Source organism: Pteropus medius, unplaced genomic scaffold (assembly GCF_902729225.1).
Source record: "Pteropus medius unplaced genomic scaffold, Ma_sr-lr_union100, whole genome shotgun sequence".
NCBI lineage: Eukaryota > Metazoa > Chordata > Mammalia > Chiroptera > Pteropodidae > Pteropus > Pteropus medius.
The window spans coordinates 4,172,676-4,186,010 of record NW_024356335.1 but is presented as its reverse complement, the minus strand read 5'-3'; the positions used below and the strand labels follow the sequence as shown (position 1 = coordinate 4,186,010).

The window sequence follows — 13,335 nt, the reverse complement described above, 5'->3', positions numbered from 1 at the left end:
GGGTGGGTGGAGCATGGGGAAGGGCACGGGGCTGGGGTTTGCATTCCAGCCCAAACAAGTTGCTGTGATTTGGGCCATGTGCCAGTGGTGAGGGTGAGTAAAGATAAAGCCCAGGGGCAGGTACTACCCACTGCCCTGGGCTGGGCTGGACCCCTTTCCCATCAGGCTGCGCAGCTTCCAGCCTGGGTGTGACTCCAGCAATGGGGCCTAGGGGACAGCTGACTCTCCACTGGCACTGTCGACTATACATACAGCCCTGGTAAGACTGCTCCAGGAAACTTTCCTGGACCCTGCCCCTCCCAGTTCTGGCTCCACACAGCTCCCAGAACCCTGGAGTAATGCACCCCGGGCAGAGAGAACAGCGTGAGCATGAGCCTGAAGATGTGATCCTAACCTGGGTTAGAATTTTCTCCCTCAAGGGCTCTGAGCAGCCCTTTCCCCATAATGGCTACTTCAGCTCAAGATCCTTCTGATTATTTCCTTTTCATAAGACAAAGTCACCTGCCCAAGGCCACAAACTTGTTAAGTGACAAAGCTAGTTTGGACTTTGAAGCTAAACACCAGGCCAGGCTTATGTGTCGAGGGCAGGGCTGAGGGTCCTAAGTCCAACTGAGTGAATGGATGGATAAGTAAATGGGCCAGAGGGGCAGGAGGTGGGGCCTGAGCAGGCTGCAGCAAGCTCAAGAGGCATGTACCCAGTCTGGGGAGTCAAGGCAGTTTATTGGCCCCTGAATGCCCCTCACCCCTCTTCCTTATAGCACTAGGCCAGGATTGAGATGAAGGTGACAATGGACAGACCCATGAAAACAGAAAAGACTCGCCTGACACAGGCAGGCAGCCACCTAGGGAGAGGAGGGGTGTTCAGTCCAGGCCACCTGCTGGTCGGGGTGCTTCTGTCCTCCTGGAGGCGCAGGCCAGGATCCTCTTCAGCCACCGAATCAATGGCCTCTGCTGCCCCTGCCAACTCTGCAGGCTTCCTGAGTCTGGGGGCTTCTACCCTAGTCCTATTTACAAATCCCCTGCTCTCTGAGTGCTTGGTGTTGTGACCGAAATAACCAGGCCCAACTCGAGTGCTCTAATCCAAGAGACAGTTTATTAGCCGGCGGCTGTCCTTGCCAAGGAGCAGCCCTGAGGCGCAGGGGCACAAAGGTTTTAAGCCCTCGATTCCATCCCCCACATCCTTAATTTTTACACAAAAGACTATATCTCCTCCATTCATTAACTGATAACTAAGAGGTGGGTAAGCAAGCACGGGTACAGAAGCAGAATGCGTCATTGTTAAAATATTTTGTACCTATAGGCAGTGATCCAGCCAGTAAATCCCTCCAGTTAATAAATTTTTAGCAGATAACTAACTAGAAGTGAGACATGGCGGTTAGCACATACCATGTCTTATCCTTAACCTATTGTTTCTAAAGGTGAGGCCACTACACTTGGCAGCTCTACCACCTCCCCTGACCTGGCCCAAGACATCATCCGGAGGGGCCTAGTCAATCTGAGGATCCGGAGGCCCGGTCTAGCCTCAAAGATACACGTGGTCATGAAGCTTTCACAGAAAGCCACTGGGGGAGGGAGGAAGTGGCAGTGAGTCACGTGGCAGTCTGAGTTGGGGAGGGGGTCAGCACCTCATGGTTGAGGCGCTGGGCCCTGCTTGCTTAGGTCTGGCACTGCCCAAGACCCCTCTGGGTAGGAGCTGGGGCTCTGGATCCAGCAACTGCTGGCCCTGAGAAGGCCTCGGGGCAAATCACAGCTTCTCCTTGCCGGCCTGGATGCGGTTGTAGACCCCTTGGTCCAGTGGGACGTAGCGGCCCTTCTGGGCATTCAGGTAGAACAGTGGGTCTTTCACAATCGCAGGGTCAAAGCCCTCCTTCCGCAGCTCTGTCTTCTGAAACTTGAAGGTCCCTGAGGGAGCAGGAAGATGGGGGAAGAAGAGTTGGAGGGTGCTGGGCAGGAGCCGAGCTCCTGGGAACCCATCTGCCAGAATGGAGGGGCAGAGGAGGGCTGGAGACATAGGAAGGGGACATATGGGAGGAGGGCTGAGCCCTTTCCTGTTTGCAAAGAATGCTCCATCAACTTCATTATGTACCACTTCTCAGAACAGCCCTGGCAAAAGGGTTGGGGGACACACTACCTGACCTCTTTTTGCAGATGGGGAAACTGAGGCCCAAAGAAGGGAAGCTACTTGTCCGAGGCCACACACCGAGTGACAGCAGAGTAAGGAGCAGAATTTGGGTCTTCTGTGAGACTCCCTTTATCTGAGCACCTCCCAGGTACAGCTGTGATGGCGTTTAATCTGCACACCAACCTCAGTGTGTTCAACCGTATTCTACGGATTCTAAGATGCACGTTTTCAGATTTTAACATCTCTGAAATAGTTTCAGCAGCACTGTTTTTTTCTTAACATTACAAATAAATTATACATCAATTGGTGGTATTAGCCCCACTGTACAGATGAGAAAACTGATGCTCAGAGAGGCACATCCCTGGACCAAAGTCACACAGCTAGAAAGTGGTGGAGCTGGCATATGAATCCAGGTATGATTGCCAAAAGTGGCCACAGATTCCTCCTCTCTTCATAGGCACACTCCTCTGCCATGGGGCTTGGCCAGTTCTCCCAGCAAGAGCTGGAGTCTTTCTCAATCCCTACCTAAATTCTTATGACTTGCTTTAACCAATGGAATACAGCAGAAACAATGCTGCGAGAGTTCTGAGTGGTCTAGGTCTCAAGGGGTCTTGCAGCTTCCACCTCCACCCTCTTGAGGTTTCCGGGACCAGTCTAGCCTCAAGGATGAGAAGCCACAGGGAGCACAAATGAACCACACCAGGAAAGGCCCCCTAGTCTGGCACTGTCCAATAGGGTACCCACTGGCCATAAGTGGCTATTTAAATTAATTAAACAAAATGGAATTTCTCAGTCACACTAGCTCCATTTCAAGTGCTCGATAACTACGCGGGGCCAGCAGCCGCTGTGTCAGACGGCGCAGACACAGAACGTTTCCATTGCAGAGAGCTGTCGCATAGTGCTGCAGAACCAAGCAGCAGAGCCAGACGAGAGAGGCCGTCTTAGAACCTCTAGCCTCGGCTGAGTCTCTGAGTGATGGCAGCACCTTGACCCAGGTGAGGCCAACAGAACCACTCGGCTGAACTTAACCTCAGTGGCTGACCCACGAATTGTGAGCAAATGGTTGTTTTAAGCCCTAAGTACACTTGAGGGTGTCTGTTCTGCAGCAAAGCCTCTCTTGAAAGCCAAGTTCTGACAGTTCCCCTGCCTCCCCTGGACAGAGATGTCACAGCTATCCTCCAGTCCTCAGGGAGCCTGCAGTCTCCGTCAGGAGGCCAGCACCAGTGTCTCCATCAGGCCCTCTCTACTGTTTCAGGTGCTCCCAGGGACCACTATCTGTCAGGGACCATATCAGTTGGGGAAGGCCTTCCATCAAGTGACCATGTGGTGACCATGTGGGAGGTGAGTCAAGGGAGAACCACGCAGGTCTCTCCAGAAGGAACCAGAAAGGGGCCTAGGCCCAGAACCTGGGAGGTGGAGCAGAGGGAGGGGGTGAGGACAGACCTGTTTTGTGCAGCTCAGGCATTAAGCGCATGAAGATGGGGCGGGCGCATAGAGGCAGCTCCTTCTCCAGGAGCTGGGCCAAGTGCTCAAGGTCACAGCTGCCCGCAGGGTTGGCCACAGCTGCCATTCCGGCCCGGCCCTCAGTTCCTGAAGGCAGTAGAGTGGACAGTGAGCTGCTGGCAGTGGCCCCTGGGGGCGCCTCCCCACACATACCTGGCACCTCCCACACAGAGATACCTGGCACTTTGACACCATACACGGCCACATCGGCCATATCCAGCAGGCGGCTAAGTATGCCCTCCACCTCGGTGGTGGACACGTTCTCACCCTTCCAGCGGAACGTGTCCCCCGTGCGGTCTCGGAAGTACAGGTAGCCCAGCTCGTCCATCACCAGCACGTCGCCTAGGGAGGGGTTATGTGAGGCAGCGCTTGGGCCAGGCAGTCCTTGCTGGATCCCAAGGATCTGCCTGACTGTAGGCGCTCGGCCTGGGGCGCGGGTCCTGGAGAGGTGCTCTCTGCAGGTAGGGGAGGCGCTTTCATTCCTCTACACCCTCCCCTCTGACGGGCTGCCAAAGGCTGGGGAGAGGTGCCCACCCACCGGTGAGGTAGGCCTGGTCCCCCTTTTTGAAGACATTTGAAGCGATCTTATTGTTGGCACTCTGCATGAGGTAGCCATCGAAGCTCCGCAAGGGGTCCTGCTGGATGATGCGGCCCACCAGCTGGCCCGGCTCACCTGGGCGCAGGGAAGGTGGGGTCAGATCTACCCTGGGTGACCTCTTCCGCCGGCCCCCCCAACCCCCAAATGCACCCTGACTTTTGATGTAACTTCCGGTCACACTGCTTCCCACAGAAACACCCTTCTCCCCCTAGCCTGGGAGACCCCCCCAGGGCAGGGAGCTTCCCTTGGCAAATCTGGCACATGTAGGTGCTCAGCGATGCCCGGTCAGCTGAGCAGATGGAAAGAGGAACAAAGAGATGAAAGGGTGGCCGTGCTCTACGCGGACAGTCTAGGCAGAGCCAGCACTCCCTGGGCTCCTGGCTCTGCTCAGAGAGCCCCATGTTCAGGGCCACCCCATGAGGTGGTGCTGCCATCAGTCCCACCACAGATGTGGGGACTCAGACACGGAGCTAAGGGGCTGACCTAAGATCATCCCAGGTGGCCTGGACCCAGGGTCTTCAACGTGAAAGTGAATGAATAAACCGGTGATGATGACGGACGGAACGGTGAAGGAAAGGGTGGACTGAAAGATGAGATGGTGAAGGACAGGATGGGTGGGTGCAGAAATAAATGACTTGTCGCCCTAAGAGAAGAGCTAACTGATGGCCAATGATCAGAACAGGATTACTTACCTACCCATGCCCTACCCCCATCCTGGGCCAACCCCACCCACTCTGATCCCCAGTTCCAACCCTGGGGCAGACCTGGCTGGCAAGGAAGGCAGACACCATCGGGCCCCCGGATCAGCTCCATGGTGTCCTCGTTGACACGTACCAGGCGGATGGGGTATATGAAGGGCAGGATGCGGCTGTTGAAGCCACAGGCCCCCACCTGTAAAGGCCAAGACTTCGGCCTAGGCTCTCCAGCACAGGCCCCAAACGGGACAGTGTGTGTGTGTGTGTGTGTGCGCGTGAGTGTGTGTGTGCGCACGCGCCCGTGCGCACGCTCTGGCACCCACGCTCCCTCGCTGGAACTCTGCCCTCCCCTCTGCTGCCAGTGCCTTCTGTGGCCCATCCATGGCCCATCTGTGTCCCCAACCTGGACGCACCTGGCTGTCGAAGTTGCCCAGGCTGCAGTTGCACTCAGTAGCTCCATAGAACTCAGCCACCTGGGAGATGTTGAAGCGGCCAGAAAATTTGGTCCAGATGGAATGCCGGAGGCCGTTGCCAAGTGCCATGCGCACCCGGTGCTGGTTTTCTGCCTCCCGGGGCGGCTGGTTCAGGAGGTAGCGGCACAGTTCGCCGATGTACTGCACAATCTGAGGGTGGACTTGGTGTGTGTCTGGGCCCCCGAAGTCGCTGTCACTTCGCACCTCCTAGTCCCTCAGGCCCCTACCCATGAGTCCTGTCCCTCCCCTCGGTCTCCTCAGTGAACACAGGCTGCTCAGTCGTCATAAGGCAGCTGTCCCTGGGCGGGGCTGGTGGGAGGGTCACAGGGGAAGGGATGGCTCATCCGCTTCCCTCTCACTCACTGTGCAGTTATACTTGATACAATCATCCCAAAACCGGGAGGCTGAGAACTTCTTCCTGATCACCACTGTCATGCCATGGAGCAGGCACTGCCCGATCCCCACGATGTTTCCTGCAGGCAGAGTGGGCCCCGGAGCTCAGGGAGATGGGACACCCTTCCCTCCAGAGCCGCCTCTTGTCCAGCCAAAGGCCCTTTCCCCTGGTCTCTTTCCTGTCCTCTCCCTCCAACACTAATGATCATCTCTCTCCCCTAGTGAGACACCTTCTATGGTTCCTCATGGGATCAGGTGCACACTCTTTAGTCTGCTCCCCAGAGCATCTGAAGCCGGCCCCTTGTTCTTGCTCTAATACCCATAATGCTGCCATCCGGCTGGGGGGACTGTGCTAACCTGCCTGTCCTGGGTGCCCCTCCTCCTTCCCGGCCATCACTGGGCTCTTCCCTTGAGCCCAGCTCCCGCTCCTTGCCTCTCTCACACTCATCATGCCATTTCTTGTACAGAGTCATGAGGGTTCCCATCATTCATCCCTGACTCTAAGCACTATATTTATTCCATCTGTCTTCCTTTAAGCCCCTAAGACCAAGCAGCAAGGCCATGCCCACCCGTGAAAATGAACTGATGGTCAGACCTGCCCAGGTGCCCTGTGAGACACGGTCACACACACCCTCAGACTGCGGTGGCCATCCTCATTCAGAGCTCCAGTCCATGGCTATGTCTGAACTTGAACCCTGATTTAACTCCAAAGCTCATGTGTCTCTACTGCTGCATGCTGCCTGCTAAGAGGGGTGGGTTCCTGAGGCCCTGGGGGTGCTGGAGGCTGAGAGGTGGGCCCAGGGTACCTGCTGTGTGGTAGAGCGGGAGGCAGTCGTAGATAATGTCATCAGGCCGCATGCGAAATCCATAGTACACAAAGGCAGCTATTCGGTAATACCTGGGAAGCCGAGGGTAGAAGGCTCAGTGGGCCCCTGGAAAGGCAGGAGGGTAGATTCTCAGGCCCCGTCACCCCCAGCTCTCCCCACAGGGATCTGCCCCTTACCTGCTATGTACTACAATGGCGGCTTTGGGCAAACCCGTGGTGCCCGATGTGTAGATGTAGAAGAGCTTATCTGAAGAAAACAGATACACAAGTGGCTGTGAGAGGCGTGCAGCACAGGGCTCGGCATGGAGTCAGAGAGATGGACATCCGTACATGTGCATCGTTTAATGCCTACTCCATCACACCTCTTCCAGGAAGCCTACTCTGATGACCCCAGACATCACACTTTGCTCTAATGCATCCGTACCTTCATCAAACTTTTTCTGGGCCCTCACTCTGTGCCAGACATCAGTGACTAAGATGGGTACAGGCCCTGCCCTGGTGGAGGTTGCAGCCAAGTGAGACAAGCAGATGAGAACAGAGGCATTCTGAGCACAAAGTGCCAGGAAGCACAGGGCCTGTTGAAGCCCAGTGGTAGCATCTGACCCAGGCTTCAGGGAGGGGAGGTGACACCAGGGAGGGCTTCTCAAAGGAGGTGATGCCTACCCCATGTCTTAGAGTGTGGGGAGGCATCACCTGCAGGAAACAGGGTGGTGACCACTGACTATTTCTTTCTGCCACCCTGCAGCCCAATCCAGGGACTGTCACATTATGGTTTCTGTATGAGGCTCAGCCCCACCAGGCTGGAAGTTACAGGAACCCATGGGATGACTCTATATTAACCATCACCTGTTCTCTAGATGTCTGCTGTATGCCAGCTCTGGGCTGTGCACCATGAAGGCACCAGGCTGAACCAGTCAGAGTCCCTGGCCTCAAGTGGCTTACAAAAGCACCAGGAGATAAGATCCTCATATGACAAAGTTTAAATGACCACAATGAAGTCAATGACCAGTTACTGAGCACTTCCTGCCACACCCTAATTTCCCGCTGCATCTTTTTCAATCCTCAAAGTTGCTCCATAAAATAGGTTCTGTTACCATCCCCAATCTCATGGCCATGGGAACTGAGGTTCAGAGGGCAGCTCAGGTGTTTGGGTTCGCACATAGGAAGCAGTAGAGCTGGTGTATAAAGTAGCCCAAGCTCTGAGCCATCAGATGGCTCTGGGCTTCACAAGGCAGTGCAGAGGAAGAGAGGCGAGAAGGCAGGATGTGTGTGGGGGAGCTCCCTGGAGGAGGGGAGGGGAAGGCAGCCCAGTGCAGGGAAGGATCACAGCCCAACAGGGGCCTGCACTGAACGGGTGCTGGAGGAATATTTGAAGGGTCTTGCCCCTGGCCCAACTCCAAACGAAACTCAGACACAGCCAGTTCCTGGGCGCCCCATGATGCTGCACGTTACGCATCCACGAAGGATTTTATGGTGCCATCATGGCACTCTCATACACATCATCTCATTTAGCTGCACAGTAACCGGAGGGTTACCGTCCCCATTTTCCCAGATGGAAAAAGGGAGGTGATGTGACTCACTACAGGTCACATGCAAGTCTGCAGAACCCAGGCCTCTGGCCCTGAGGCCAGTGATCTGTCCTTGGTCATCTCAGAAGCCCTTTGTGGAAGTGGTGCGGGGGCGGAGGGGGGTGGGGCGGGAAGCCCACCTACGAAGCCCTTGTCAGGGCGACTGGGCAGGTGCTTGGGCGCATCTTCCAGTAGGGGGTCCAGGTGTTCTGTGTTGGGCGGCACTGAGCTGGGTTCCCAGGGACCGGAGCAGAAGAGGCTCAGTGAAGAGTCCAGGCTGGCACGGATCTCAAAGACAGCTGCAGGGGAAACAGGGCAGATCAGCAGGCAGGCCAGGAAACCTTGTGTTCCTAGGACCTCTGCTCATGTCAGGGCTGAGCATGTTGCCAGGGGAGCCTGGCTGGGTGGGGGGAAAGCGATGGGTAAGGCTCCCAGGACCTCATTACAAGGAAAACGCTGATTGGAGCAACAGCTCCCATTAGCTGCTGGCTAATCAATCACACAGTGAACTCTTAACATCTATTCTCCTGCTCACACACCCTAGAAGTAGGTACTGATATTAGCCCATTTTACAGATGAGGAAACTGAGGCTCTGATATGAGAGGTACTTGCTTACAACTAGAATGTGCAGGGGCTGCGAATCAACGCCAACTCTATCTCACACCAAAGTTTGTGCCCTTAACCACTACATGGCGCTAGTCCCTGGGGGTCGCCTTGGAAGGGAGGATTGAGGCTCAGAGGCCAGCAGCCCCCCAGCCTCTTTAGACAATGAGAACCTTCTCTCAGCCTCCCCAGTGCATTATAGTTGTCCAGAAACTCACTCCTGGGCCCACTTGACCCCATTTGCTCTTGGTTTGTCCAACCGTCTCCTTTCTCCCTGCTGTATCCTTTCTCTTCCCCCTTTAGCACCTTAATAACCTTCCCTGTTCATTATCGCACAAACCACAGCAGCATGGAGAGAAAGAACAGGGACGCTGTGGTCAAGTCCAAAGTCAAATCTGGCTTTGGCAGCCGTGTGACCTCACACCACTCTGAACCTTGGTCTCCTCATCTATAAAGCGGATGGCAATCCTTACCTCACCAGGCTTTGTGAAGATTAGAGCTGTTCTTATAAAGCACAGCGCTCAGCACTCACTCAGTGCCCAATGTGGCAGCAAATAAAACATAAGCTCTGTAGGAGAGCGAGAATGGATTCTTGTTCTCATAGTATAGACGAGGAAATGAGACCTAATCAATCACGGATGGTTACTATAAATCTGAGGGCTCACTGAGCATCAGCCACTTTGTTGGTGCTTCAGGTGAAGTACTTTCTTTAGAATAACGTGAGATAAGTACTACAATGAGGAAACTGAGGCACAGAGAATTCTAGTCTCCGGCTTATCAGGCCATCTGACTGCAGGGCTTCTGCACTTAACCTATGAGCCACACAGCCCCTCACAGGGCTGGAGGGGGGCTGCGGTCTGTGCAAGGTCCTGTGGAGCTCCCTGCCTGTCCCCCGCCCCTTTGGGGACTCACCTGGGGCCATCTCACTGCCAAAGATGAGTACTCGGGCCCGGGAAATGGTCAGGCAGTGGCGCAGGGTGTCTCGCTGGAGGTTGGTGTTGATGAGTGCCGCCTCCACACCCAGCTTGGCCATGCCCAGCCACAGACCCACGAACTCATTGCGATTCTCCATGAAGAGGGCAGCCACGTCGCCGGAGACCAGGCCTCGGGCCTGCAGGAAGTTGGCCACGCTGCTTGAGTAGTCATCCAGCTGGCGGAAGGTCCAGTGGGTGTCTGTGCCCTCGAAGATCAGGGCTGTCTTGTCGGGGTGGCGCTGTACCGTAGAGGCAAACAAAATGGGTATTGTTTGCCGCTGCCGCAGGTATCGCTGGACCTTCACCTTCACCTTCAGGAGCACCATGCCACCACTGTGTGGAAGCCAGTAAGAGAGCTGTGAACGCTGGGTTGGGAGTTGGGCTCCCAATAACCTGGCCCAGGTTGCTGCCCTATGTACCTGAGCCCAATTGCCTGCAGCACTCCCAAGGTCCAGCAGCTGTACGCTGGGCACCGCTACACACACCGGCTCTCTGATGTCGCATAGGAACACCAGGGACCAAGGCAATTACTCCCTCCCCTGTACAGGGGGGAAACTGAGGCTCTGCTGGCACATGACTTGCCCTGGCTTCATGGGCGGAATGTGGCAGAACTGAGATTCGAAGCTCAGTCCTCTCTCTCCCGAATTCAACTCCTACCGCCCTCTATGTCTGCTCTGAGTCTGCTGCTCTGTCAGAGCCTTCTGGAACTCCAAGGCCCAAGTCAAGGTCCAAACTCCTCTTCTGGGGCCTCCCACCATGCCATATCATACTTCTCTCAACTTCAAGCCTCCCCTTGCAATGCCACAGTAAATAAAGGATGCGTTTGTGATCTGTCCAGTGTCCTCCTGTTCACCACCTTGTCCCCGAGGCCCTGGTCAGTGCCAGGCATGAGATGTTCAGCAAGCGTTTGTGGAATCTCTGGCCACGCCCCCCTTTCCTGCCCTGGCCCCGCCACCTCTGATCCCCTGAATTCCCCCAGCTTACCAGCCTTTACGCCTTTGCTGATGCTAAATTCTCTGGCTGGAATCCCCTGCTGCCACCATCTTGAGGTCTCTCTCTTTTTTCAAGGTACCTACTTTTCCTCCAGGAGGCCTCCAAATCCCCAAGGCCCTCTTGAGTCATGTGTCCTTATCTATGCTCTCACAGCTCTCTGCTGCCACCACCTTCCTGCAGTGGCCACTGGATACCTCTTTTTGCAATCAACTCAGATTGACAAATGCTGAGCTGCGTGTCCTGGGTGTGGGTCATCACGCTGGGCACTGGGACACTTGTGATCAAGACGGCCAAGGTCTCTGCCCATATGGCACTGCCAGTTTAGGGATTTACTGTGTCCCCCAATTATTTCCCTGACCAGCCTGAGCTTGGCCTGGGGCTGAGTCTGTCTTATTCCTCTCTAGGCCCCAGAGCCAGCCTGACACCTGGCACAGAAAAGGTGGCAGGAGGTGTTTCAGGTACAGGACATCCCTATGGACCATATTTAACTTTCTCTAGGAAACAGGGTCTCCCAGACACCTGACCTGAGGCCCTGCTCTAGAACTCAGTGCCCTCTCACACTCATGCCAAGTTGAGGACAGGACCTTTCACACAGGGTTCCCTGTCACCCTCTCACAAGCTACAGCATATCCTCAGGACCCCTTGCAGATGTATCCTCAACACACTCAGTGTTCTTTGTTATGACCAGGGCCCCTAAGTCTGCCCTAGGCTAAGGAACACCAAGTTAGGGAAATTCCCCAGGAGGAGACTTTGACCTTGGAGATAGAGGTACCAGATACCAGTATCAGGGGAAAGGTGTGGGGCAGAGGGTGTGGGGCCCAGATGCCCTATACTGGTAGAGGCCATGGGTCTGGTCTGAGGAGATTTTGGGACTAGGAGACCAGCGTGGCAAGGGAGACCCCAGGAAGGGCTAGACCAGGTACTCACAAGACATCGCGCCTGATGGTCTTGATGAAGACCCAGACGAAGCGCCAGCCAACAGATCCCAGGTAGAGGAGCAGCAAGGAAAACCCCACTTGGGTCCAGGGCAGTTTCAGCACCAGACTGGAGAACAGCAACACTCCCACAAGGGATGCCCCAAGCAGCATTGTGGCCTATGGGCATAGGGCAGTCAGTGGATTAAAATGTCTAGGTCCTCCACCTCCTGGCCCAATCAGCCAGGCCACTATGACCCCAAGGGGTCAACCTGTAGTGAGGCTTAGCAATACTAAGTGGGGTGGTTGAGGACGGGGTCCCTTTCCAGGGCTGTCTGTAAGACTAGAAACAAGGGACTTGAGGTGAGGAGTTCCAAGGGTGACAGGCAGGCAGCTGGGTTCTAATTCCTTAGTCCCATCTCTGCCTGTGACTCTCTGAGTGACCCTGGACAAGTCCTTTTCCCACGTTAGGACTTAGTCCCCTGCTCTGTGCAATGTGTGTACTGAGACTTGCTCTCAGAATCCCTTCCAGCCAAAACGGAACAGTCCACTCTCCTGACATCCAGGGTCCCTAACCAAAACGGCTTGGACGGGGGTACTGACTTAAGCACCTCTGGCTGAACTCCCCACCTGGAGGCCCAAGCCAAGTCACAATACCCAAAAGCGCAGCTTCCCGGGAAGGGGCCCTGCTTAGTCCCTGTCCACAGGCTCCGGCAGCGTCATGTCTCTGCTGGCCGATAGAGGGCGATGGAACCTGGAGGTACCTGAGAGGTGACCACCCAGAGAGGAAAGGTAATTGAGGGAGAGGAAGAAGGCCTTGAAGGTATCCCCACAAACACACTCAGTAAGGCACTCAGATGAATATTTGGGAATTGGGCTCAGGGGGAGGGGAACAGCTGGCTGGGCTGAGATTAGGACTCTTGGGTTCTATTTCTGGCGCTTTAGGGATTTGCTCAAGGGGGCAGCAGAAGGGGCTGTTTTCCTTTGAGTCCTCTTGTTCCTGGGGAGAGGGTGAAGGTCACGGCTGTGATGTAGCCTGAGAGCTTCCAAGCCAGGATGAGGACATGGTCTGGACCTTAGGGAGACCTTACAGACCATCTTCCCCTCCTCAATGCGAAAAGCAAAAGTCGGGAGGAGTACTGAATCGGGCCCCCAACTCCAAACCCAGGATCTCCAAGGTCCTCAGACCTCTGGCCTCCCAGAACCCGCCAGAGCAGAGGCAGGAACCCGTCCTGGAAGGCTGGAGGATGGGGAGTGGAGAGAAGGGGATGTCCAGTTCCCTCGTGCTCCCGTTTCAGGTCACTGCGGATAGTCCTGGCCCCTTTTAAAGAGCCAGGGCAGCAGAGGGCCCGGCAAGGAGACAGAACAGCCGGGCACGCCTCCCGCCCCAGGCCGGTACCGTCATCTCCCGACCCAGCAGGGCATATTCCCACTCTCGGGGACCCACTGGCCTAGCCTATACTCACCCGGCGTCGGACCCGCCGCGCGGCGCCTGGTCCAGATGCGGCCCGGCTGCTGCAGCTGAGTGGGGAGCGCTGGGAGCATGGGCCGCCCCTAGGCGCGCAGAGTCGGGTCTGCGCCCTACACGGCCCGGCCAGCCCCGCCCGCCCTCGGCGCTCCCTCCCCGCCCGCCTCCAGTAGCCCAAACCGGCTACGCCGGCCAGCAACACCAC

At 55.8% G+C, this 13,335-nt stretch overlaps 1 protein-coding gene and 1 long non-coding RNA gene across 2 annotated transcripts; one reads left to right on the top strand and one right to left on the bottom strand.

The window, feature by feature from the left end:
* Positions 1–16: 16 nt before the first annotated feature.
* Positions 17–2,425, top strand: LOC120601645 (uncharacterized). The gene is made up of 2 exons (XR_005652499.1): positions 17–259; positions 2,149–2,425. It is a non-coding gene; the product is annotated as an uncharacterized LOC120601645 (long non-coding RNA).
* SLC27A4 (solute carrier family 27 member 4) lies at positions 1,501–13,266 on the bottom strand. The gene is made up of 13 exons (XM_039861439.1): positions 13,129–13,266; positions 11,676–11,842; positions 9,694–10,088; positions 8,319–8,477; positions 6,788–6,857; positions 6,591–6,682; positions 5,755–5,864; positions 5,332–5,541; positions 4,988–5,114; positions 4,164–4,298; positions 3,803–3,967; positions 3,566–3,712; positions 1,501–1,902 (listed from the first exon to the last, which is right to left on the bottom strand). Exons 2-13 carry the CDS (start codon positions 11,834–11,836, stop codon positions 1,745–1,747), a joined length of 1,929 nt encoding a protein of 642 aa, XP_039717373.1. The 5' UTR covers positions 11,837–11,842; positions 13,129–13,266; the 3' UTR covers positions 1,501–1,744.
* Between the last annotated feature and the right edge of the window lie 69 nt (positions 13,267–13,335).